At 46.9% G+C, this 25,172-nt stretch overlaps 1 protein-coding gene across 1 annotated transcript in view; it reads left to right on the top strand.

The window, feature by feature from the left end:
* FAM72A (family with sequence similarity 72 member A) overlaps nt 1–25,172 on the top strand; it is a 128,803-nt gene that overhangs the window by 51,445 nt on the left and 52,186 nt on the right. Inside the window, exon 2 of the mRNA XM_063955163.1 lies at nt 10,929–11,084. Within this exon, the coding sequence (XP_063811233.1) occupies nt 10,933–11,084 (152 nt within the window). The 5' untranslated portion in view covers nt 10,929–10,932. The remainder of the gene's footprint in view (nt 1–10,928; nt 11,085–25,172) is intronic.

Genomic DNA, 25,172 nt, shown 5'->3' with positions numbered 1-25,172 from the left:
TCTGAATTACCCCCACAAGCCTGTTAGCGTTTGAGCCAACCGAGGATGATCAGGTGGGCACTGTACAATGAGAGTCCCTCAGAATGGTAGAGTGAGGTAAGTTGTGGGTGTTAAAGGTATACACGAAATGTGCTTGGTGGTTATAATCATATATAGATAATAAACATTTTGATACACATAAAAATGTAAAAAGTATAATAGGTATCACACTCCCAGTGTTTTTAGGACTGGGTCATGTGCACAAGGACCTGCAGTGCTCAATGGGGGACGCACATTTCATCTGGTAGGGCTTGTTCACCTAGCTGGAGTATAGAAATTCAGAAGAAATAGTTGAAACAAAAAAGGACTGTTTGATCAAGTTATTCATCTCCTCATATAAGAAAGAAAAATATCCCCACCCCCCTCATAAGTTTAGTATAAAAAATGTTTACTGGTCAGGCTCTAAACTCAATGTTATGAAAAAGAAACGTCAAAAAATCTAACAGGTGCTGCACAATGGCTTTAGGAACGGTCACACGGTATCAACAATAAAAATACTGATATCTTCTCTAAACATATTTCTAGACAAGAGGCTAGCAGAAGAGGGTTTTGTAAGATTCTGTCCACAAATTAGATTTATAACAAGAGTCAAAAACCCAACCTTGGATACACAAAACCCCACGTTTCTGACAATCTGTGCAGCACCAGCTTGGTTTTCTATACATACTGTATGTTATGGAGTTACTATGCCTAAATATGACTGAAGCCCCCTTGGAAGTCAAGTATATATAAATATGCCTTGAAGTCTTGACTGGTTATTAGCCCTCCCTGCTTTCTGCTTCGGTACCTCCCAGGGTAATGGCTGACATTGATAAATGACGAAGAAAATATCGAATTATACTCACTGATAATTTTAGTTATTTGTTTGACTCTATGATAGCCTATAGCCTCCCTTAATTATGTTTTTTCTCATGAACTGGGAGAGACTGAAAAAAGCAAGGGGAAGAGGAGGTGCTGGGCTATATACACCAGGTGGGTGGTTCTTGGAAAATCAAGCCTGTCTGAGCTAGGTGAATGGGTTACTAACCCAGAGTAATGGCTGCCATGGAGTGTGGATATTGAATTATTGGTGAGTATAAATCGCTATTATATGTAATGTAACTGGTAAAATTACCATTCCTTCCCTCCACTAAATATGCAATGTATTTTGCAGATCAAGTCAGCTGTCTTAGTATGGGTACACACCAGGACGACATTGTGTAAAAAGCCCCGATTTTGACGCAATCTTATAGAAAAAGTGGTGAATCGTACCTGTTTTGCAGACTATTCCTATCTGATGCGCGTACCCGCCACTCGTATGTTGAATTGGAGATCTAGACCTGCTGCAGTCAAGATTTGTCAATCCGACCTCCGATTGGGTGCCGATCGTTTGCTGATCGTGTATGTTTGCATCGTACGACCGTCGTGCGACCTGCGTCATTTGAGTGGCATTTCTGGTAAACACCCACCCGCCGCCATCTTCAGCATCGTGCGGTGTACCAGCAGTGCAGACACACACTCTGTCCTCTGATTTGGGATACCCATCCGATTTCATCCTTTGGTATGTGTACTCCTGGCCACCAATGAGGTCCTATGCCCATACTGTTCATCAATGCGTGTGTATGCCCACTGATTTTTCAAAAAGGTCATTTAGACCGAAATGCATTGACTGACAAACAGGAGTGGGGATAGCCAGCCTTTTTTTTATCCATCCATGATACGCAGCTGAACTCTGGATAAGGTAATCTCTTGAAGATGTTGTTTTTTTGGGGAGAAATACCTCCAGAGTTTCAGCATGGATGGTTCATGGTTTTTAACTTTGTGATTTTGTTTTTTTCCTTTTTATTGGTATTTTACTGTATTCTTTGTTTCATTGGAACTTTCCCCTACCGATTGGGGTTTTGTACAATAAATTTTTATGGTTTTAAGAAACATCCAGCATTTTTTTCTTTGGAGAGGAAATTGAAAATGAAAGAAACCTTGATGGGCTTTGCAAATCTCGCCTAATTCTGAGTAGGGTACGCATTCCATACTTCTGCATACAAGATTACTAAAGATACCTTGATGTGTATAGAAAGCACCCCATTTGTGTGAGTGGGGTACGCTTATTCTTCTTAATATAATTAAAACATGAATCTTAAAAGTACGTTATTGTATAGTTATTGTACATCCCACATGGTTTTGGAAGCTCTACTACACATTGGAGAATTTGTTTGTTTTGGGTACACGTGGATCGAAGCAACTTGGGTCGAAAGATAAGGTCCAAATTCCACAAGAAAGATACCTTGATGAGCTTCAAACCATTTGTGATATTGGGAGTTGGGTACGCCATGCTTCATTGATTAAAGATACCTTGATGTGCTTAGTCTGCTTCATTCACATAGTGAGTGGGGTACGCCTTGTTTAAATATTGGATTTATCATCACTAATAGAGTTACATCATTTGTAATTCATGAAGAAATTTTTTGTTCACTCAAAACTGTATTACACTATATATATTTTTTCTTTATTTGCATGCACTGCATCTTTGAAATCAAGCGAATTATCAACAGATGGAACAACACTGAAGTCTTTTGAATAAGTGACTACACCATATTGTTTGTTCACCATTTTATTTTAGCCCCTAGGATGGTATACCTTCCAAAAATGTGTTATATCTACTCTCCACAATACGGCATGCCCTGAATAGCCAGTAGTTAAAGACCCGCTTCTCTTTGCTAAGGCCCCTTTGCGGATATGGTTTAACGATGTGCTCATGCAGGGCGAATGCCTCATCCGCCACGAACACAAAATTTAGCCCATACCTTTGTTCGGCAAGTGAAGGGTGTTGGAGGTGAGTCTCTCGTAGAACGGTGTATTTTTGAAAGTGCCCACCCATTCCTGCTGACATCCAGAAAGATGAACTCGCAGTTTGCATTAACCGCTGCCATCAGAACGATACTGAAGCACTCTTTATAGTTATAGTAGTATGAACCACTGTTGATGGACTGGGTTATGCAGACATGTTTGCCATCAATGGCTCCTCCACAATTTGGGAAATTCCAACGCTCTTCAAATTCCTCAGCGATGACTTTCCACTCTTCCACGCTAGTAGGGAACTAGAGAAAAAAAAAGTTATTAATAAATGTTTCTGTTTTTTGACTCACAGTGCAGAGCCAGAGCAAGAGACACCTGGGACCCCAGCCCTATCTTTGATAGCGGCCACTCCTGGCCCGGCTAGCCCACCTGCCAAAACCCCAACCCCGCCACAACCCCCCTAAAAGAAACAGTGGCGCAAGGGAAAACAAGCAGCAGAAGAAAATTTGCTGTCACGTGCTGAGCTGGCATTGAGGACGCCACCCGACCGCCAGGATAAATTCGGCACCTATCTGGCCGATGGGCTCCGCCAGATGGATGCAAAACAACAGCTGGAGTTCGAGCGAATAGCAAGTAAACTTATTCCAATGCAGAAAGGGCGGCTTATGTCGCACGCACAACTAGTGGGCCTTACGCACACCGAGGCAGTACTTGCGATGACAGTGGAGCCAACTCCATCATGCTCCTGCCCGAGGACATCCTCACCCCTTGCTTCAACGCCCTCTTTACCACCCCCTCCTCATACCTTGCTCCACCAACCCGCTTAACAGTCCCTTCCTCATATCCGCCAGCACCCTGTCCATCATCCTCCTTGCAACCTGCTTCTCCAGCATCCTCCTCACAGCCTACTCCCCCACCCAGCTACAGGCACCTGTATACTTCCTTACTGGAGGATGATCAGGAGTCTCCTATGTTCAAAGACATTTAATAAAGTGTTCCCCAGTTTTATCATCCACATAGTTATGGAGGGGTATGATATACGCTGTTTCTGGCGCAGATAATAGAAGGCCCATGCACACGTGCTGCATTGTGCAGATCAATGGGGCCGGGACCATTGCATTTGCACTTTGCACCACATGTGCATGAACCTTTGCATATGTGCGCCAGAAACACCGTCTATCATACCGCTCTATACCTATTGCGAATGGTAAAACTGGATGATACAAAATTTTAACAAAGTTTTATATATGTTTGTACAGTTTCTGTTGCTTATAAATAAAAAGAAAAACCTAGTGTGGTAAACTACCAAAAAAAACAACAACAAAAAAAACACAGATTCAGTAGTTTTAATAAAACAGTTTTTGTATTTACAGCAAGTGTGTGGTGTATTTTTCCTTACCTTGCAATACTGGTACTGCAGCACCTTCACGATAGCTTAGCAGGTGTCCGGGATGATGAGGCCCAAAGCTTGCGGGGAGATGAGGGATCCAAACTTCAGGTCAGCCAGAAACCTTCCTGTAGCCAGAAACCTAAGGGTCGCCACCAGCCTGTCCTCAGCAGGGATAGCCATGCGGTACTTCGTATCTTGCCTCTCAATGTAGGGAGTCACCAGACGCAGCAATTCCTGGAAGGTGGCGTCATCCATTCGCAGGAAGTTGCGGTAGTCGTTAGGATTGTTCTCTCTAATATCCATGAGCAGTGGCATGTGAGAACAAGTCTTCCTCCTCAGCAACCACTGCTTTGTCCAGCACGACCTCACCCTCCTACTCTGGGCCCTCTCACGTCTCAGCACAGCATAGGACAGGAGAAGTTGAAGCTGTGAAGGATCCATCACTACTCAGGAAATGCACACTTTGTAATGCCAGGTAAAACAAAGGAGAGCACAATAGCTATGTACAGCGTTCAGCAGGTATAAACCAAACCTCACTAGTCACAAAGCAGAAGTGCAAAGACCTAAAATGGCTACTGCTATTTATACCCCCTCAGCTAGTCCTCCCCATTATTTAAATTTCAGGCCAGTCAGCAAGATGGTCGCCTGGTGTTCTGTGTACCAACATGCATCCGATTGGAGTCGGGTCGGAATCGTTTGACACAAATGCACCGGTTTTGCCATATTGTGGGCCAGGGCCTGCCCAGGAGCTCCCGGGAAGTTGAAGGGAAATCGTCTCACGATCGCAATTGTTCTGGTGTGTACCCACCCTTAGGCAAGTGTGTGTGATACCAATTAGGGTGCATATCAGCTGTACTTACCCTAAATTGCATTTTTTTTATTACGTACCCCTATGAGACTCCAAACTAAAATATGTAATTTAGGGGCAAAGGCATCACAATGGCATTATCACATGCATCTCCCGCAATTTGCCTTAGTTGATTTGACTCCTTAGATTGAAAATGATTAGGTATTTGAATACATTTCACAATATAGCTGAGAATACAGCTTTACCTCATTTCCTATAGCAATAACCTTTATTGCCACTTGGGTTATTATTACTATTACTTGTTTCAAGTGCTTTTATATAGGTTGCCTCTTAATACTTGCCTCTTAATACTTTTCTTTACATACAATAGTGGAATATCTCAGCAATAGTAATATTTGATGATTGTTTAATCATACAATAATACATTTACATTGTTTGTACTTGTGTGCACGCGCAGAAGCCATACAGATGCTAATGTGTTCACGGGGCGGGAGGGGGTGTCACGTCAGAGTTTAGGGGCAGCGTTGCGGGGGCGCTGTCCGGACAACGTAGGCGTGTCTGGCCCTTTGCAGGGCAGGCCACTGCAGCTGTGTGACATCACACGCAGCCGCATTGAGCCAAAAGATGGCAGGTGGCCATCTGCCTTCGCAGGGGGCTACCCTTATCTTGCGAGCGATTTGCTGCTGGGTGAAGCATTATAGCGGGGGAAGGGGGCAGGACCCGGCATGTGGGGTTGACTTGCCCTGTGCTGGGCATCCCCCCACATGCTAGTGTAAAGGCCCATGCTGAATTAGGCCCTATGTTCAATGTTTATGATTACTGTATGTAAGTGAGTTCAACAATTTGTATAGTATGCAAGTATTTGTTGTAGTTTAGATAGTCACAGGGGCAGTTTTAATTGTTTATATTTGTTGACTAATTGCACAGTATTATATATTTTATTCTCATTGTTTTTCTATAATAAGTGCTGTTCACAGACTCACTTGGCCTTGTACAAGTGAGTCATTTTTAAACATTTACCAAGTGAGTCAAGCCTTATTAAATGTGTTTTTAGGCTGATTGTACTTCAAGTAATATACAGTAGGTTATCAGACCTTTACATACACTTTCTGGAAAACATTTTTTTGTTGCTTCACATTGCAGCAATGTTGAGTTTGCCTGCAGTATTAAGAAGGGGCATTTCATGAAAATGAGTAAAAATGCCCCGTAAATAGCTGTAAAAAAAAAAAAATGTACCTACAAAATAAGTTTAGTTAGGCACTCTTGATACTACATCCATCTTTAAAAAAAAAAAAAATCTTACTAATGTTGAGTTTTAACAAAATTTGATATGTTAAAACTTACAAATGTTCCGTAAGTCATACCTCCCAACCGTCCCTATTCCAGCGGGGCAGTCCCACTGTTCTGACACTGTCCCACCTGCGTGCTGCAGTGTCCCGCGGGCATGGAGGAAGGTTGGGAACCTTTGATCACTGCTGCTCTGCAAAGCAGTGTGTGATCTCTAAATAGATGCCAGGGGGCTCCCCAGCTGCTTGGGGACTGCTGGGTACACCCCCCCAAGATGACGAGTATGGGAGACGTAATGCAAGGCCACCCCCCAAGCCTGGGGCCATTCTTGTCTAGCCAAGGTAATGCCCCTTTTTCGGGAACGCACGAGGGTCCTGAATTCCACCTAATAAATGTTGGGAGGTATGCGACAGTGGCACAACGTTTGTGGGAAATGTATTAAGTCCAAAGTACACCATGTTGCAGTGGAGTTTGAGGGCAATGGATAAATACATGCTTTGAATAGTGTTTATTTCCATTTCTCAGAAAAAGGTCCTGTAAAGTATGCAAATATGTAATTATATATAAAAGATTTTAGTTATTTAGTGTCATATAAAGCAGTGACGTGCGGTGGGGTGAGGCAGAGCCTTTCCTGTCATACTAACATTTGTGCCAGAGTTTTGACCGCACGTCCCTGATATAAAGGGTTGTAAGTGGTCATTCACAAATGCTGTCAGACTGCATCATTCTTTCAGTTGAGCAAGATAGAGAAAACGCATGGGAGAATGAAATGTGAAATACTTTAGTAAGTGGGTTTGTGGCTAGTATGCTGTACAGATGCCAACATTCCCCGTGGCTAGTATATTAAGCAGGTCATAAACCAGTCCTTATTATTTACCTGTTACTGTTGTTCCTAAGAAACAGCGGATTGGGGGAGTCAGTATTTTTTTTTAATTATTACATCCAGAAAATGCAGCACTGCCCAGAACATTGTCTGGATAGGCTGTAAGAGCTGCGGGGTGCAGATCTGAAATGTTCAATGGATGCTCCGGTGGCACTACAGTAAGGACTCTGGCTGCAGGTCGCCATTCCAGACACCCTCCTAGCCGGATGCATGGGCTATGGGTGAGCGGCAGTGCAGCCCACAGGACTCTGTGTGGCAGCACCGCTCACGTACTCCTGCTTACGGCTATGTGTGCCTGTGTCTTTTGCCAGTCGAATATTTGCAACTTCATGCAATTTTCACTACAAATCCCTTCCCTGGTATACATCCATGCGTCTGAATGTGCAAGGACTAAGATGCCCACTGTCAGCGTCTGTAGTTGCTGATACAATTTTTTGCACCATCACAACCTGCACCAGCCCTATGGCAAATAAAGTTTCTCCATCTGAGTATGGCCTCCTGTGTGAGCAGTTGCTCGTTTCTGTACGTAACCGCTTTTAGCGACACTCCCATAAGACAGATCATCTCCATGCATCCAGTAAGCGACCTCCCTGTCACAGCCCTGGAATGCCCAATACATTTTCAAAACATATCCGAGACCGTGCATCTCCTGTGCGCCTCAACACAACTCTGATTCTGTGCGCACGCTATACGGATGAATGCATAGAAGAGAAATATCGTTGCACTGCGTCCCATTCCCTTTTGTTGTCCTCTTCTGAATGACAGTGACAGAAGACATGTTTGTTATTATTATGACTAGGTTGTCTTCTGACTTTCAATATTGACATTCCATGCAGATTAGATAAGTGAATGTCAAGTGACAGTGAGATAAGAGATAAAAGATATAGGGGTATATGCAATTAGCGGCAAATTATCGGCCGTTTTTCAACTCGACACAATTCGACAGGCTAATTTCGGCAAGTGGGTGCCGAAATTGACCATATGCAATAAAAAACGGATTTGACAGTCCCGCGGCCGAAAAACGGGCGATTTGACGGATTTTGATCCGGTTTTTTAAAAACGGGAAAAACCCGAAAAAAAATGTCGTGGGGTCCCCCCTCCAAAGCATAACCAGCCTCGGGCTCTTCGAGCTGGTCCTGGTTCTAAAAATCCGGGGGAAAAATTGACAGGGATCCCCCGTATTTTTAAAACCAGCACCGGGCTCTGCGCCTGGTGCTGGTGCAAAAAATACGGGGGACAAAAAGAGTAGGGGTCCCCCGTATTTTATACACCAGCATCGGGCTCCACTAGCTGGACAGATAATGCCACAGCCGGGGGTCACTTTTATACAGTGCCCTGCGGCCGTGGCATTAAATATCCAACTAGTCACCCCTGGCCGGGGTACCCTGGGGGAGTGGGGACCCCTTCAATCAAGGGGTCCCCCCCCCAGCCACCCAAGGGCCAGGGGTGAAGCCCGAGGCTGTCTCCCCCCCCCCCCCCCCCCATCCAAGGGCTGCGGATGGGAGGCTGATAACCTTTAGAAAATGTAAAGAATATTGTTTTTTCCTGTAGTACTACAAGTCCCAGCAAGCCTCCCCCGCAAGCTGGTACTTGGAGAACCACAAGTACCAGCATGCGGGAGAAAAACGGGCCCGCTGGTACCTGTAGTTCTACTGGGAAAAAAATATCCAAATAAAAACAGGAGACTCACACCTTGATAGTAAAACTTTATTACACAACTGCCGACACACACATACTTACCTATGTTGACCCGCCGACTGCCACAGTCTCCGACGATCCGGGGTACCTGTGAAAAAAATTAGACTCACCTCATCCAGTGTCCGGGAGATAATCCACGTACTTGGTAAAAAAAGAAAACGCATACCCGACCATGCCGGACTGAAAGGGGTCCCATGTTGACACATGGGACCCCTTTCCCCGAATGTGCCGGGACCCCACGTGACTCCTGTCACTGAGGTCCCTTCAGCCAATCAGGAAGCGCTACTTCCGTGGCGCTCACCTGATTGGCTGTGCGCGTGTGACCTCAGACAGCGCATCGCACAGCTCCCTCCATTACTTTCAATGGTGGGAACTTTGCCGTCAGCGGTGGGGTTACCCGCGGTCAGCCGCTGACCGCGGGTTACCTCACCGCTGACGCAAAGTTCCCACCATTGAGTATAATGGAGAGGCTTTGCGAGGCGCTGTCTGACAGCTCAGACGTCCAGCCAATCAGCAGAGTGCCAGGACGTTGCGCTCGCTGATTGGCTGAAGGGACCTCTGTGACAGCAGTCACGTGGTGTCCCGGCATTCGGGGAAAGGGGTCTGATGTGTAAACATGGGACCCCTTTCAGTCCGTGGTTCGGGTAAATGCGGTTTGTTTTTTTGCCAAGTACGTGGATTTATATCTGGACACTGGATTGAGGTGAGTATAATTTGATTCACAGGTACCCCGGATCGTCGGATCAGGAGACGTGGCAGTCGGCGGGTCAACATAGGTAAGTATGTGTGTGTCGGCAGGTGTGCAATAAAGTCTTACTCTCAAGGTGTGTGTCTCCTGTTTTTATTTGAGTATTTTTTTCCAGTAGTACTACAGGTACCAGCGGGCCCGGTTTTCCTCCGCATGCTGGTACTTGTGGTTCTCCAAGTACCAGCTTGCGGGGGAGGCTTGCTGGGACTTGTAGTACTACAGGAAAAAACAATATTCTTTACATTTTCTCAAGGCTATCAGCCTCCCATCCACAGCCCTTGGATGGGGGGGACAGCCTCGGGCTTCACCCCTGGCCCTTGTGTGGCTGGGGGGGCCCTTGATTGAAGGGGTCCCCACTCCCCCAGGGTACCCCGGCCAGGGGTGACTAGTTGGATATTTAATGCCACGGCCGCAGGGCACTGTATAAAAGTGACCCCCGGCTGTGGCATTATCTGTCCAGCTAGTGGAGCCCGATGCTGGTGTATAAAATACGGGGGACCCGTACTCTTTTTGTCCCCCGTATTTTTTGCACAAGCACCAGGCGCAGAGCCCGGTGCTGGTTTTAAAAATACGGGGGATCCCCTGTCATTTCCCCCCCCCCCGGATTTTTAGAACCAGGACCGGCTCGAAGATCCCGAGGCTGGTTATGCTTTGGAGGGGGGACCCCACGCCATTTTTTACCGGGATTTTACCATTCCATCTATAAAAAATAAAAAATATTATTTTTAAAAATATATAAAAAATACTTGTGCCTCCAAAAAAGACAAACCAAGTACCTAATCCCTTCTAATATAAATAGATATGCTATTACCAATAAAAAAAACACCAAAAAAAACATGTTTTAATTTTTTTTTATTAGTTTCACCCACAGAAGTGTGGCGGATTGAAAATGACGAATTTACTGTCTAAAAGCACTGTTGTCGAATTTCCAAACTTCAATTGAATATACTTTGGTCGAATTGCAGCACTTGTATCATTGCAGAAAAGTCGAATTTGACAAAAGTCGAATTTCAAAAAGTCGAATTTTGAAAGTCCGTTTTTTTGACGGAAAGTACTGAATTGCATTGACGTTTTTTTTTTTTGGCGAAAAAGTCCAGTTTTTCGCCAATTTCGGGAATTCGACCGCAATTGCATATACCCCATAAGCACTTGTGGAATAAACTGATAACAGGTAAAAAGAAAGTCATTTCATTATCCATAAACTGTGCAATCAGCTGCTTTTATTTCCATTCACTATTTCACCTCTGACCGCCAGCAATATAAATGTTAATTAAGTTCTTGGCTTTTGTCACCCATGCAGCATAATGTCCTTCACGTCGTCCATCTTTAAGGAGAAGCATGTATCTCTATTATGCTGCAGGTTCTGTAAGCAGGTGCTATGCACGCGTGGAATGAAGGCAGAGCTGCTGATGGACACAGACCAGGAGATGTTTTCCACAGATATTCCCCCCAGCAAGTAAGTGCAGAATTGTTTTCTGCAGCCAGCCTACAGAGTGAAAAGATGAATGCGGACAATTGCAAATTTATACATATAATAAATGGTTTACACTAGTTCTTGCCCACACAGCACAATTAAACACAACTAACTATGCTTCCAGAAACAGTGGTCATAAAAAAATAATTGCAAAAATATAAAAGTTCATCTTTAGCATTTACTAGCAGCACAACCCAAGTGATTGCAACATAGACCTGGCTTTGGTGGGCTGAAAATGGGCCTAATAAGTTTTCTCTTACGTCCTAGAGGATACTGGGGTCCAATTTTGTACCGTGGTGTATAGACGGGTCCACTAGCAGCCACTGGCACTTTAAGAGTTTAATAGTATAGGCTGGCTCCTCCCTCTATGCTCCTCCTACCAGACTCAGTTTAGAAAATGTGCCCAGAGAAGCCGGTCACAGCTAGGGGACCTCCTAGGAGTTTTCTTAGTTTCATTTTTTTATTCAAATTTAGAGTTTGTTTTACAGAAAGGCTGCTGGCAACAGCCTCCCTGCTTCATGGGACTTAGGGGGGAGTAGGAACCATCTTCCTGAAGAGTTAATGGTTCTCTACTCCGCTGACAGGACACTGATCTCCTGAGGGTGCTGATCACAAGCCCACGAGGCGACCGCTCACTCCCGCAGCATGGCCGCCACCCCCTAACAGAGCCAGAAGAAAGAAGAGTGGTGAGTACAGCGCCGGCTTCCTGGTTAGCGGGTCCCCGGCGGGTATGGCTGTACAAGGGATGGAGCGCAGTGCTGACAAGGCTGCGCTCCCGGAAGGCTCAGCAGCATATACATGCAGCGCTTGAGGGGCACCTGAACCAGCGCATTACACTATAAACTGGTCACATAGTTAACAGGGGCTAATCCCGCAGGCCAGTAACAAATCCTCAGGACAGTATAAATAAAAAGTTTGGGAAGCCACGCGCCATTACAGGGGGCGGGACTTCCTCTCAGAGCGGATCCAGCACTCACCAGCGCCATTTTCTCCCTGCAGATCATAGGAACAAGACGCTGACAGGGAGCGCTACCCTTCACATATCTCCAGCTATACCTCTGCGGTACCAGGGTGTTATAGATGGGGGGGAGTGTGATAATAATACTAATTATCCTATTAAGGTTAGTTAGTCAGCGCCGGGCTTTTATCATAATAACTGCCTACAGGGGCGCTATGTAGCTGACTCCTTATGTTTCTCTGAAGGTACTCTGGGGGAAACGGTGTCTGACATTTTCCTGTGTAAGTGTGTATATCCCACATTACCATATCTAAGGACTCTGTGTCCTGTGCTGCTGAGTGTTTATCTTCTCCTAAGGAGTCTATTCCATGTACTCAGGACTGCAATATACTTTCTCAACCTTCTAAATCCGAACCCCCATGGGTGGATACTTTAAGAGGAATGATATCCCAGATTTCAACTAGGATGTCGCATACTGAAAGGGAGACGCAGTTTTTGAGAAAATCTGTGGAGGGCTTGACGTATTCAGCACCCACTACTTGTCTAAAAACCCACCTCCGTACCAGCAAAAACGTACGCTTGCCCAGATAATGCAAGCTGACACTGATACCGACTGATACAGAGGACGGTGATAGAGATATGCAGGAGGGAGATGCATCCCTCGCTAAGGGGGTGCAATTAATGATTGAAGCAATTAGGGATGTTTTGCATATTTCTGAGAAGGTACCTGAGCAAGAAGAGGAATCTTATTTTACAGTAAATAAGAAATCCTCACTTACCTTCCCTGCTTCTAAGGAGTTAAACTCCTTGTTTGAAAAATCCTGTGAAAACCTAGAGAAAAAATTCCAGATCCCTAAAAGAATTCTCGTTGCTTTCCCTTTCCCTGAAGAGTAACTAAAATAGTGGGAAAACCCACCTATAGTAGACGCTTCCGTGTCTAGGTTGTCTATAAAGATGGTTTTACCTGTCCCTGGTTCAACCGCTTTAAAGGAGCCGGCTGACCGCAAGATTGAGACTACGCTCAAATCACTATACACTGCTACAGGCGTGGCTGTAAGGCCCACTATTGCTTGTGCGTGGATTTCTAAAGCTATAGTAAAGTGGTCAGGTACATTATTTGAGGAATTAGATACTATGGATAGGAGTGACATTGACTTGTTTTTACGTCACATACAGGATTCTGCAGGTTTCATGGTGGAGGCCATGAAGGATATTGGCCTGATTAATGCAAGGGCTATTTCCATGGCAGTGTCGGCGCGCAGAGGACTCTGGCTACGCCAATGGACTGCGTATGCAGAATCCAAGAAAAGTGTGGAGAACCTGCCCTTCACAGCTCAGGCACTATTTGGGGACGCATTGGATGCGTGGATTCCCACGGCGACTGCGGGTAAGTCAACATTTCTTCTCTCCGCACCGGCTTGGAAATCTTATCCTACGCCTACACTGCAGTCCTTTTGGACCGCAAAATTAAAAAAATCCAAACCCCCCCACCTTCTTTAGAGGAGCTCGGGGAAAATCCAAAAAACCTATACCAACAGGTTCCCAGGAAGAGAAGCCAGGCTCTGCTTCCTCCAAATCTTCAGCATGACGGTGGACCTCCCAGCCTGTAGATAGGGCAGGTGGGAGCGAGACTAAAAGATTTCAGTCACGTCTGGGTGTCATCATGCCTGGATCCCTGGGTACAAGATATTGTTACCCAGGGGTACAGACTGGAGTTTCATGAACTCCCACCTCACAGATTCTTCAAATCAGGCTTACCAGTTTCGCTGACAGAAAGTGCTGTCCTACAGGAAGCCATTCAAAAGTTACGGCACCTTGGGATCTTAATGTGGTGCTGCATTTCCTGCAATTGGATTAGTTCGAACCTGTACAGGAGGTAGACTTAAAGTTTCTTACTTGGAAGGCGGTCACACTGTTGGCATTGGCATCTCCACGACGTGTGTCAGAATTGGGGGCATTGTCGTACAAGAGCCCCTACTTGATTTTCCATGAGGATAGAGCTGAGCTCAGAACGCGTCAGCAGTTTATTCCAAAGGTTGTATCGGTTTTTCATATTAACCAACCTATTATGGTGCCAGTAGATACTGACACCTCGATTACCTCAAAGTCCTTGGATGTTGTACATGTAAAATGAAAATGTATGTGAAACGAACTGCTCGTCACAGGAAGTCGGACGCACTCTTTTTGTCCTTTACGATCCCAAGTTTGGGTGTCCTGCTTCTAAGCAGACCATTTCTCGCTGGATCAGACTTAGTAGTCCGCATGCTTATTTTACGGCAGTATTGCTGATTCCAAAATCTGTTCAGGCCCACTCTACCCGTAAAGTGAGTTCTTCCTGGGCGGCTGCCCGGGGTGTCTCGTCTCTTCAGCTTTGCCAAGTGGTTACTTGGTCAGGGTCGAACACGTTTGCTAATTTCTACAAGTTCGATACTTTGGCCTCTGAGGACCTCCAGTTTGGTCAATCAGTTCTGCAGGAACCTCAGCACTCTCCCTCTCATACTGGGAGCTTTGGTACATCCCCATAGTACTAATGTGGACCCCAGCATCCTCTAGGACGTGAGAGAAAAATATGATATGAATTACCTACTGGTAAATCCTTTACTCGTAGTCCGTAGAGGATGCTGGGGTCCACAGTAGTACCATGGGGTGTAGACGGGTCCACCAGGAGCCATGGACACTTTAAGAGTTTAATAGTGTGGGCTGGCTCCTCCCTTTATGCCCCTCCTACCAGACCCAGTCTAGAAACTGTGCCCGAGGAGACGGACATACTTCGAGAGAAAGAAATACACAGATAGTGGTGAGATTCACACCAGCTCACACATAACAACAGAAAACCAAGCTAACCAGCTTGAATCAAGTCAGCAACGGCTGAACAAACATTACTTAACAAAGTAACAATGCAGTTCGCAAACGAGGAACAAGGCAGTACTGAACCAAGTAACAACTGCAGGAGACCGAAGCGCTGGGCGGGCTCCCAGCATCCTCTATGGACTACGAGAAAAGGATTTACCGGTAGGTAATTAAAATCCTATTTTCTCTTACGTCCTAGAGGATGCTGCGGTCCACATTAGTACCATGGGGATGTACCAAAGCTCCCAGTACGGGAGGGAGAGCGCAGAGGCTCCTGCAGAACAGATTGACCAAACTGTAGGTCCTCAGAGGCCAAAGTATCGAACTTGTAGAACTTAGCAAACGTGTTCGAACCTGACCAAGTAGCCACTCTGCAAAGTTGTAAAGCCGAGACACCCCGGGCAGCCGCCCAGGAAGAACCCACTTTACGAGTAGAGTGGGCCTTAACTGATTTTGGACACGGCAATCCTGCCGTAGAATAAGCATGCTGGATAGTAAACCTGATCCAACGAGAAATCATCTGCTTAGAAGCAGGCCACCCAACCTTGTTGGGATCATAAAGGACAAATAGAGCATCCGACTTTCTGTGTTGAGAGGTTCTCTTCAGATAAATCTTCAAAGCCCTTACAACATCCAAGGACTTTGAGGTGATTGAGGAGTCAGTAGCCACTGGCACATTAGGTTTGTTGATATGACAAGCCGACACAACCTTCGGAAGAAAGTGCTGACGCGTCCTGAGCTCAGCTCTATCTTCATGAAAAATCAAATAGGGGCTCTTGCAGGACAATGCCCCCAATTCTTACACACGTCTAACAGATGCCAATGCCAAAAGTGTGACAGCCTTCCAAGTAAGAAACTTGACCTCAACCTCCTGTAAAGGAAATGCTCGAACCAATCCGATTGCAGGAACTGCAGCACCATGTTGAGATCCCAAGGTGCTGTAGGAGGCACAAAGGGAGGTTGGATGTGCAGAACCCCTTTCAAGAAAGTCTGAACCTCAGGGAGGGCAGTCAATTGTTTCTGGAAGAAAATGGACAAGGCCGAAATCAGGACTTTAATGGAGCCCAGACGTAGGCCCACATCCACTCCTGCTTGCAGGAAGAGGAGAAACCGTCCGAGTTGAAACTCCCCCATAGGAAACTTCTTGGATTCACACCAAGACACATACTTTTTCCAAATGCGATGGTAATGTATTGACGTTACTTCTTTCCTAGCCTGTATCAGGGTAGGAATAACCTTGTTCGGAATGCCCTTCAAAGCTAAGATCTGGCGTTCAACCTCCATGCCATCAAACGTAACCGTGGTAAGTTTTGATAAGCAAACGGCCCCTGTTGTAGAAGGTCCTCTCGAATAGGAAGAGGCTTCGGAACTTCCAGCAGTAACTCTAGAAGATCTGCATACCAAGCCCTTCTTGGCCAGTCCGGGGCAATGAGGATCGCCTGAACTCTTGTTCTTTTGATTAGTTTGAGAATCCTTGGGATGAGTGGAAGTGGAGGCAACACATACACTGACTTCAACACCCACGGAGCTACCAGGGCGTCCACTGCTTGTGGATCCCTCGACCTGGAACAGTACCGTCAAAGCTTCTTGTTGAGGCCATCATGTCTATTTGAGGTACGCCCCAAAGACTCGTCACTTCTGCGAACACCTCTGGGTGGAGGCCCCACTCTCCCGGATGGAGATTGTGTCTGCTGAGGAAGTCCGCTTCTCAGTTGTCCACTCCTGGAATGAAGATTGCTGACAGCGCCACTGCGTGTCTTTCTGCCCAGAGGATGATTCGTGTTACCTCTGACATTGCAGCTCTGCTCTTCGTTCCGCCCTGTCGGTTTATGTAAGCCACTGTCGTTACATTGTCTGACTGAACCTGTCACGATCCGGGTATCTGGACGCCATTTCTTACCTATCAGATGCCTCCTAAGGCTGGCTCAGCGCTCCAGGACCGGATCCCATCTGTTATCCTGATGTGCACATTCCCGCATCCTCTCCTGTCTCTCTGGACGCAGTCACAGTAACGCCTTATACATCTGGCATGGCGTCTCCCGCGGCCTCCGCCGCCGTCCCTGAGCTTCTGCATTCAGAGTGGCGATTACGTCAGCCGCGGCCTCCGCTGTGTCCGCGTGGTCGGATGTGCATCTGTCAGCCTGGCGTCTCCGGTGGCCGGCGCCGCCATTACTGTTTTCCAGACCACATGGATTACAATCCAAACTTCCCTCCAAGTGTCTGCATGGGCGCAGCCATCTTGGATTCTGTCAGCTGATCATTCCTACCAATCCGTTGTCAGTATTATTAATTTGCATAATTGCCTAGCCAATGCCTTCCTTGCTGCAGGTATAAATAGGTTGTGCCTGAGCAAGGAAGGCGTCAGTGCTTTGGTTGTCAAACCTAGTTCCAGTTTGTCTCTCTTCTGTGAATGTCTTTCAGGTTCCAGCTCCTGTCTCCAGACTTCTGCTATAGAGACCCGCACCAGCATTCCATCTGCGGTGTAGCCTGACTCTCCGATCCATTCTGGACTCACCTGTTTCCAGCTACAACATCACCTGCTTCCAGCTCAGCTTCCAGCAGTGTACAGCTTCTCTTAAAGGGCCGGTGTCCTTTCTGCAGTTTACCACTCTCCACAGGTATTTATTATTTCTCCGCTCTCAAATTCTACATTTCATCTACATTGCATCGCTCTCAAGCTTTATTTATTATTTAACTGGTTCCAGCCAGTATCCACTCCGTGCCAACACCTGTCTGGTTCTAACCAGTACCCACAGCAGCATTTTATCTACAGCAGTCCAGCTTTCCCTGGAACACCAGCTGGTACGACCCTGGGCTTTCCTCATTGCTACAGTTGAGCCTGGTAAGGACTTTCCAACTTGCAGATAATAAGAACTGTCTCATACCACCAGAGCCCTGTGGCCCCTGCCACCCTGTAGTACCCAGGAACTGTATTATTATTTCTCTGCTGATTTTTATGTTACTTTTTACTGCTACTGTGATGCATGGAGTTTGTCATAAATAAATATCATTGACTTTTACTCAAGTTGTCGTGGTCACGCCTTCGGGCGGTTTCTCTTCATGTTACTTAAATGTCCAGGGGTCTGATACAACCTCCCAGGTTCCGGTACATCTCAGCCCCTACAACTGAGGCTGCCTTCCGTCAGCTCAGGCCCTCAGTTGTGACAGTAAGCACTGACCAAATGAATCCAGCCGGAGACCAGGATCAAGCGGCCAGGCCGATGCAAGAACTTGCAGCCCGACTTGAACATCAGGAGGCTGCACAGGGCCACATCATCCGCTGTCTCCAGGATTTCTCTACTCGGCTGGATGGGATTCAGACAACTCTCCGTGGATCAGACGCGTCTGGTGCGTCAACCACAGTGACTCCAGCTATAACCCCACCCACCTTACCCATTTCTGCTCCACGTCTTCATCTTCCAACGCCAGCAAAATTTGACGGATCTCCAAGATTCTGCAGGGGATTTCTCAACCAGTGTGAGATTCAGTTTGAGCTACAACCTGGCAATTTTCCCAGTGACCGTACAAAAATTGCCTACATTATCTCTCTTCTCAGTGGCTCAGCCCTTGATTGGGCATCACCGTTATGGGAGAGGTCCGACACCCTGCTATCTTCTTACACTGCATTCGTGTCAACATTCAGGCGCATCTTCGACGAGCCAGGCCGGGTAACTTCAGCTTCGTCTGAGATTCTCCGTTTACGCCAGGGATCACATACTGTAGGACAATATCTTATACAGTTCCAGATCCTGGCATCTGAACTGGCATGGAACGACGAGGCCCTATATGCTGCATTCTGGCATGGTTTATCCGAGCGTATTAAAGATGAGTTAGCTACCAGAGACTTACCCTCCAAGTTAGATGAGCTAATCTCACTTTGTACAAAAGTTGACTTACGTTTCAGAGAAAGAGCAACTGAGCGTGGAAGATCATCTGCTCCAAAATCTTCTGCTCCTCCTACTCGCCAACTGTCACCAACTAAAGATGAACCCATGCAAATTGGCCGTTCCCGTTTAACTCCTGCTGAGCGCCGAAGACGTCTCTCTGAGTCTCTCTGTCTGTATTGTGCAGCCCCGTCTCACACTATTCATGCCTGTCCCAAACGTCCGGGAAAACTTCAAACCCTAGCTCGCCCAGGAGAGGGCCGGCTAGGAGTAATGATCTCCTCTCCATCTCCTCATGATTGTAATCTCCCAGTGTCGCTCCAAATTGCTCAACGTTATCGGAACGTCATTGCCCTCCTTGATTCCGGAGCAGCTGGGAACTTTATTACCGAAGCCTATGTTAAACGGTGGTCCCTACCCACCGAGAGACTTCCTTCCTCCTTTTCCTTAACTGCCGTGGATGGCAGTAAAATTTTTGATACAGTTATTGCTCTAAGGACTCTACCAGTTCGTCTGAGAGTGGGAGTTCTTCATTCCGAACTTATTTCACTTTTAGTGATTCCAAGAGCCACACATCCTGTGGTCCTGGGCCTTCCATGGCTCCGTCTTCACAATCCTACAATTGATTGGACGACTACGCAAATCCTGGCATGGGGTCCCTCCTGTACTGAGACATGTTTGTTTAAAGTGTTGCCTGTCTGTTCTTCCTCCCCCAGGTCGTCTGATGTTCCACCTCCTCCATATCAAGATTTCACGGATGTGTTCAGTAAAGCTTCTGCTGATATCCTTCCTCCTCATAGAGAATGGGACTGCCCGATTGATCTCGTTCCAGGGAAGGTTCCACCTCGAGGCCGAACTTATCCGTTGTCTCTGCCCGAGACGCATTCTATGGAGGAATACATTAAAGAGAACCTAGCAAAGGGGTTCATTCGACCTTCTTCTTCTCCAGCCGGCGCAGGCTTCTTTTTTGTAAAAAAGAAAGATGGTGGTCTGCGGCCGTGCATCGACTACAGAGGTTTGAACGACATTACCATCAAGAACCGCTATCCTTTACCCCTGATTACTGAGCTCTTTGACAGAGTTAGCGGAGCTACCATCTCTACAAAGCTGGACTTGAGAGGTGCATACAATCTCATCCGGATCCGTGAGGGTGACGAGTGGAAGACCGCATTTAACACCCGTGACGGACATTATGAGTACCTCGTCATGCCCTTCGGATTGAGCAATGCTCCAGCTGTCTTCCAGCATTTCGTCAATGAGATCTTCAGAGACATTCTATACCGTCATGTCGTGGTCTATCTAGATGATATCCTCATTTTTGCCAACAATTTAGAGGAACATCGTTTTTGGGTAAAGGAGGTTCTGTCCCGTCTCCGTGTCAATCATCTCTATTGCAAATTAGAGAAATGCGTCTTTGAAGTCAAGTCCATTCCGTTTCTAGGGTACATTGTGTCCGGTTCCGGACTAGAGATGGATCCTGAGAAACTACAAGCAATCCAGAATTGGCCGGTACCCTTAACCCTCAAAGGGGTCCAGAGGTTCTTAGGGTTCGCCAATTATTACCGAAAGTTTATACGAGACTTTTCCACCATTGTGGCGCCTATTACTGCTTTCACCAAGAAGGGTGCTAACCCGTCCAAGTGGTCTGAAGAAGCCATGCAAGCTTTTCATCTTTTAAAACAGAGGTTCATCTCTGCGCCTGTCCTGAAACAGCCTGACATCGACTCTCCTTTCATCCTAGAGGTGGATGCCTCCTCCGTTGGAGTAGGAGCGGTGTTATCTCAGAGGGCTAAAGATGGCCATTTACATCCTTGCAGTTTCTTCTCACGGAAGTTCTCCCCAGCGGAGCGCAACTATGCCATTGGCGACCAGGAGTTGCTAGCCATCAAGCTCGCTCTAGAGGAGTGGAGATATCTGTTGGAGGGAGCTTCTCATTCAATCACCATCCTTACAGACCACAAGAACCTTCTATATCTGAAAGGCGCACAATGTCTCAACCCTCGTCAGGCCAGATGGGCACTTTTCTTTTCCAGGTTCGACTTTAAACTCCAGTTCTGTCCGGGCTCTCAGAATCGCAAGGCCGATGCCCTTTCCCGCTCATGGGAGCAAGAAAATGAGTCAGAGTCTTCAGACAAGCATCCTATTATAAGTCCGTTGGCATTCTCCACGGTAGGGATGGACTCTACGCCCCCATCAGGGAAAAGTTTTGTGAAGCCGACACTAAGGAAGAAGCTCATGCATTGGGCCCATGCTTCCCGCTTTGCCGGACATACAGGTATCCAAAAAACCCTGGAGTTTATCTCTAGGTCCTATTGGTGGCCAACTCTGAAAAAGGACGTTTTGGAGTTTATTGCATCTTGCCCAAAGTGTGCTCAACATAAAGTATCCCGCCAGTCGCCTGCGGGGCAACTGGTTCCACTATCTGTTCCCCGTCGACCATGGACCCATTTGTCGATGGATTTTATTACAGATTTGCCCATGTGCAACAAGTTTAATACCATCTGGGTGGTAGTTGACCGGTTCACCAAGATGGCACACTTCATTCCTCTCACCGGTCTTCCGTCAGCTTCCAAGTTGGCTCAAGTATTCATACAAGAGATCTTTCGACTCCACGGTCTTCCAGAAGAAATTATCTCAGATCGAGGAGTTCAATTCACAGCCAAATTCTGGCGAAGTTTATGTCAAGCCCTCCAAGTCAAGCTAAAGTTTTCCACGGCTTACCATCCTCAGACCAATGGTCAAACTGAGAGGGTGAATCAGGACTTGGAGTCCTTCCTCCGCATCTATGTGTCCTCCTCTCAAGATGACTGGGTTCAATTACTTCCCTGGGCAGAGTTCTGTCATAACAACCAGTATCATTCTTCATCTTCTTCAACACCATTCTTCACCAACTTTGGATTCCACCCTAAAGTCCCTGAGTTCCAACCGCTTCCAGCAACTTCTGTTCCCGCAGTGGATATCACCTTGCATCAGTTTGCCAATATCTGGAAGAGCGTACGATCAGCTCTGCTCAAGGCATCGTTCAGGTACAAGAAGTTTGCGGATAAGAAGCGTCGAGCAGTTCCTGCTCTCAAGGTGGGTGATCGGGTATGGTTATCCACGAAGAATTTGAGGTTAAGAGTTCCCAGTATGAAGTTTGCACCTCGCTACATCGGTCCTTTTAAAATTGATCAAGTCATCAATCCTGTTGCTTACAGACTCCAGTTGCCTCCCTTCTTAAAGATACCCAGGACATTCCATGTTTCCCTGTTGAAACCGCTAATCTTGAATCGGTTTCATTCCTCACTTCCTCCAACTCCGAAAGTCCAAACTCAACGAGGCGTTGAGTATGAAGTAGCCAAGATCCTGGACTCACGTCACCGTTACGGTCAACGTCAGTATCTTATTGACTGGAAGGGTTATGGCCCTGAGGAACGTTCATGGACCAATGCTTCTGATGTCCATGCTCCTGCCTTGGTCCGGAGATTCCATTCCAAGTTTCCTCAAAAGCCAAAGAAGTGTCCTGGGGCCACTCCTAAAGGGGGGGGTGCTGTCACGATCCGGGTATCTGGACGCCATTTCTTACCTATCAGATGCCTCCTAAGGCTGGCTCAGCGCTCCAGGACCGGATCCCATCTGTTATCCTGATGTGCACATTCCCGCATCCTCTCCTGTCTCTCTGGACGCAGTCACAGTAACGCCTTATACATCTGGCATGGCGTCTCCCGCGGCCTCCGCCGCCGTCCCTGAGCTTCTGCATTCAGAGTGGCGATTACGTCAGCCGCGGCCTCTGCTGTGTCCGCGTGGTCGGATGTGCATCTGTCAGCCTGGCGTCTCCTGTCTCCGGTGGCCGGCGCCGCCATTACTGTTTTCCAGACCACATGGATTACAATCCAAACTTCCCTCCAAGTGTCTGCATGGGCGCAGCCATCTTGGATTCTGTCAGCTGATCATTCCTACCAATCCGTTGTCAGTATTATTAATTTGCATAATTGCCTAGCCAATGCCTTCCTTGCTGCAGGTATAAATAGGTTGTGCCTGAGCAAGGAAGGCGTCAGTGCTTTGGTTGTCAAACCTAGTTCCAGTTTGTCTCTCTTCTGTGAATGTCTTTCAGGTTCCAGCTCCTGTCTCCAGACTTCTGCTATAGAGACCCGCACCAGCATTCCATCTGCGGTGTAGCCTGACTCTCCGATCCATTCTGGACTCACCTGTTTCCAGCTACAACATCACCTGCTTCCAGCTCAGCTTCCAGCAGTGTACAGCTTCTCTTAAAGGGCCGGTGTCCTTTCTGCAGTTTACCACTCTCCACCGGTATTATTATTTCTCCGCTCTCAAATTCTACATTTCATCTACATTGCATCGCTCTCAAGCTTTATTTATTATTTAACTGGTTCCAGCCAGTATCCACTCCGTGCCAACACCTGTCTGGTTCTAACCAGTACCCACAGCAGCATTTTATCTACAGCAGTCCAGCTTTCCCTGGAACACCAGCTGGTACGACCCTGGGCTTTCCTCATTGCTACAGTTGAGCCTGGTAAGGACTTTCCAACTTGCAGATAATAAGAACTGTCTCATACCACCAGAGCCCTGTGGCCCCTGCCACCCTGTAGTACCCAGGAACTGTATTATTATTTCTCTGCTGATTTTTATGTTACTTTTTACTGCTACTGTGATGCATGGAGTTTGTCATAAATAAATATCATTGACTTTTACTCAAGTTGTCGTGGTCACGCCTTCGGGCGGTTTCTCTTCATGTTACTTACATGTCCAGGGGTCTGATACAACCTCCCAGGTTCCGGTACATCTCAGCCCCTACAACTGAGGCTGCCTTCCGTCAGCTCAGGCCCTCAGTTGTGACAGAACCTGAATGACCTGATTTTCCGAAGATGTGCCGCTCATAGAAGACCGTTGTACACGGCTCTTAGTTCCAGAGTGTTTATTGGATGGATGGATTACAGACTTGACCACCTTCCCTGGAAGTTTTCCCCTTGGGTGACTGCTCCCCAACCTCTGAGACTTGCATCCATGGTTAGGAGGATCCAATTCTGAATCCCGAACCTGCAGCCCTCATGTAGGTGAGAGGTTTGCAGCCATCAGAGGAGCGAGATTCTGACTTTCAGAGAAAGACGTATCCTCTGGTGCATGTGAAGATGAGATACCGACCACTTGTCCAGGAGATCCAGTTGGAAGGACCATGCATGAAATCTTCCCTACTGTAGAGCCTCGTAGGAGGCAACCATATTCCCCAGAAGGCGAATGCACTGATGAACCGATACCCAGGTTGGCATCAAGACCTCCCGGGCCATTGCTTGCATCACCAACGCTTTCTCTTCCAGTAGAAACACCCTCTGTACTTCCGTGTCGAGGATCACCCCAGGAAGGACAGTCTCCTTGTCGGCTCCAAATGCAACTTTGGAAAGTTCAGGATCCATCCATGATCCTGGAGCAGTTGAGTTGAGAGAGCAATGCTCTGTAACAGCTTCTCCCTGGAAGATGCTTTTATCAGCAGGTTGTCCAGATAAGGAATTATGTTCACACCCTGCTTGCGGAGAAGTAGCATCATCTCCACCATCACCTTGGTGCTGTGGAGAGGCCAAACGGCAGCGCCTGAAACTGATAGTGACAGTTCAGCAGCGCAAATCTGAGATAATCCTTGATATCCAGGGATACCAGGAATTCCCCCTCCTCCAGACCTGAGATCACCGCTCTCAGACACTCCATCTTGAATTTGAATTCCTTCAAATAGGGGTTCACTAAATTTAGGTTTAATATCGGTCTTACCAAACCATCGGGTTTCGGTACCACAAACAGGTTTGAGTAATAATCCTTGTGGTGTAGGTGAGGTGGAACTGGAACAATGACATTTGACCTTAGCAATTTTTGAATGGCTTCCTGTAGGATTGCACCTTTTGTCAGCGAAGCTGGCAAGCCTGATTTGAAGAATCTGTGAGGTGGGAGTTCTTGAAACTCCAGTCCGTACCCCTGGGTAACAATATCTTGTACCCAGGGATCCATGCCTGAGGACGCCCAGACTTGACTGAAATTTTTTAGTCTTGCTCCCACCTGCCCAATCTCCAGGCTGGGAGGTCTACCGTCATGCCGAGGATTTTGAGGAAGCAGAACCAGGCTTCTGTTCCTGGGAACCTGTGGGTGCAGGTTTTTGTGATTTCCCCCATCCACCTCTAAAGAAAGTGGGGGTGGATTTGGACTTTTTTGCTTTAGCCGTCCGAAAGGACTGCATCGCATAATGCTTACCCAAACAGAGCCTGACCTGTGAAGGGTAGGTTCTCCACACTCTTCTTGGATTCCACATCCGCAGACCATTGGCGCAGCCAGAGTCCTCTGCGTGCAGCGACAGCCATGGAAGAAGCTCTCGTGTTCAGATGTCCAAGGTCTTTC

The sequence above is a fragment of the Pseudophryne corroboree genome, chromosome 2 (assembly GCF_028390025.1).
Source record: "Pseudophryne corroboree isolate aPseCor3 chromosome 2, aPseCor3.hap2, whole genome shotgun sequence".
Classification (NCBI taxonomy): Eukaryota; Metazoa; Chordata; class Amphibia; order Anura; family Myobatrachidae; genus Pseudophryne; species Pseudophryne corroboree.
Note: the sequence above shows the minus strand (reverse complement) of the source record. Positions and strands in the feature narration are given on the sequence as shown.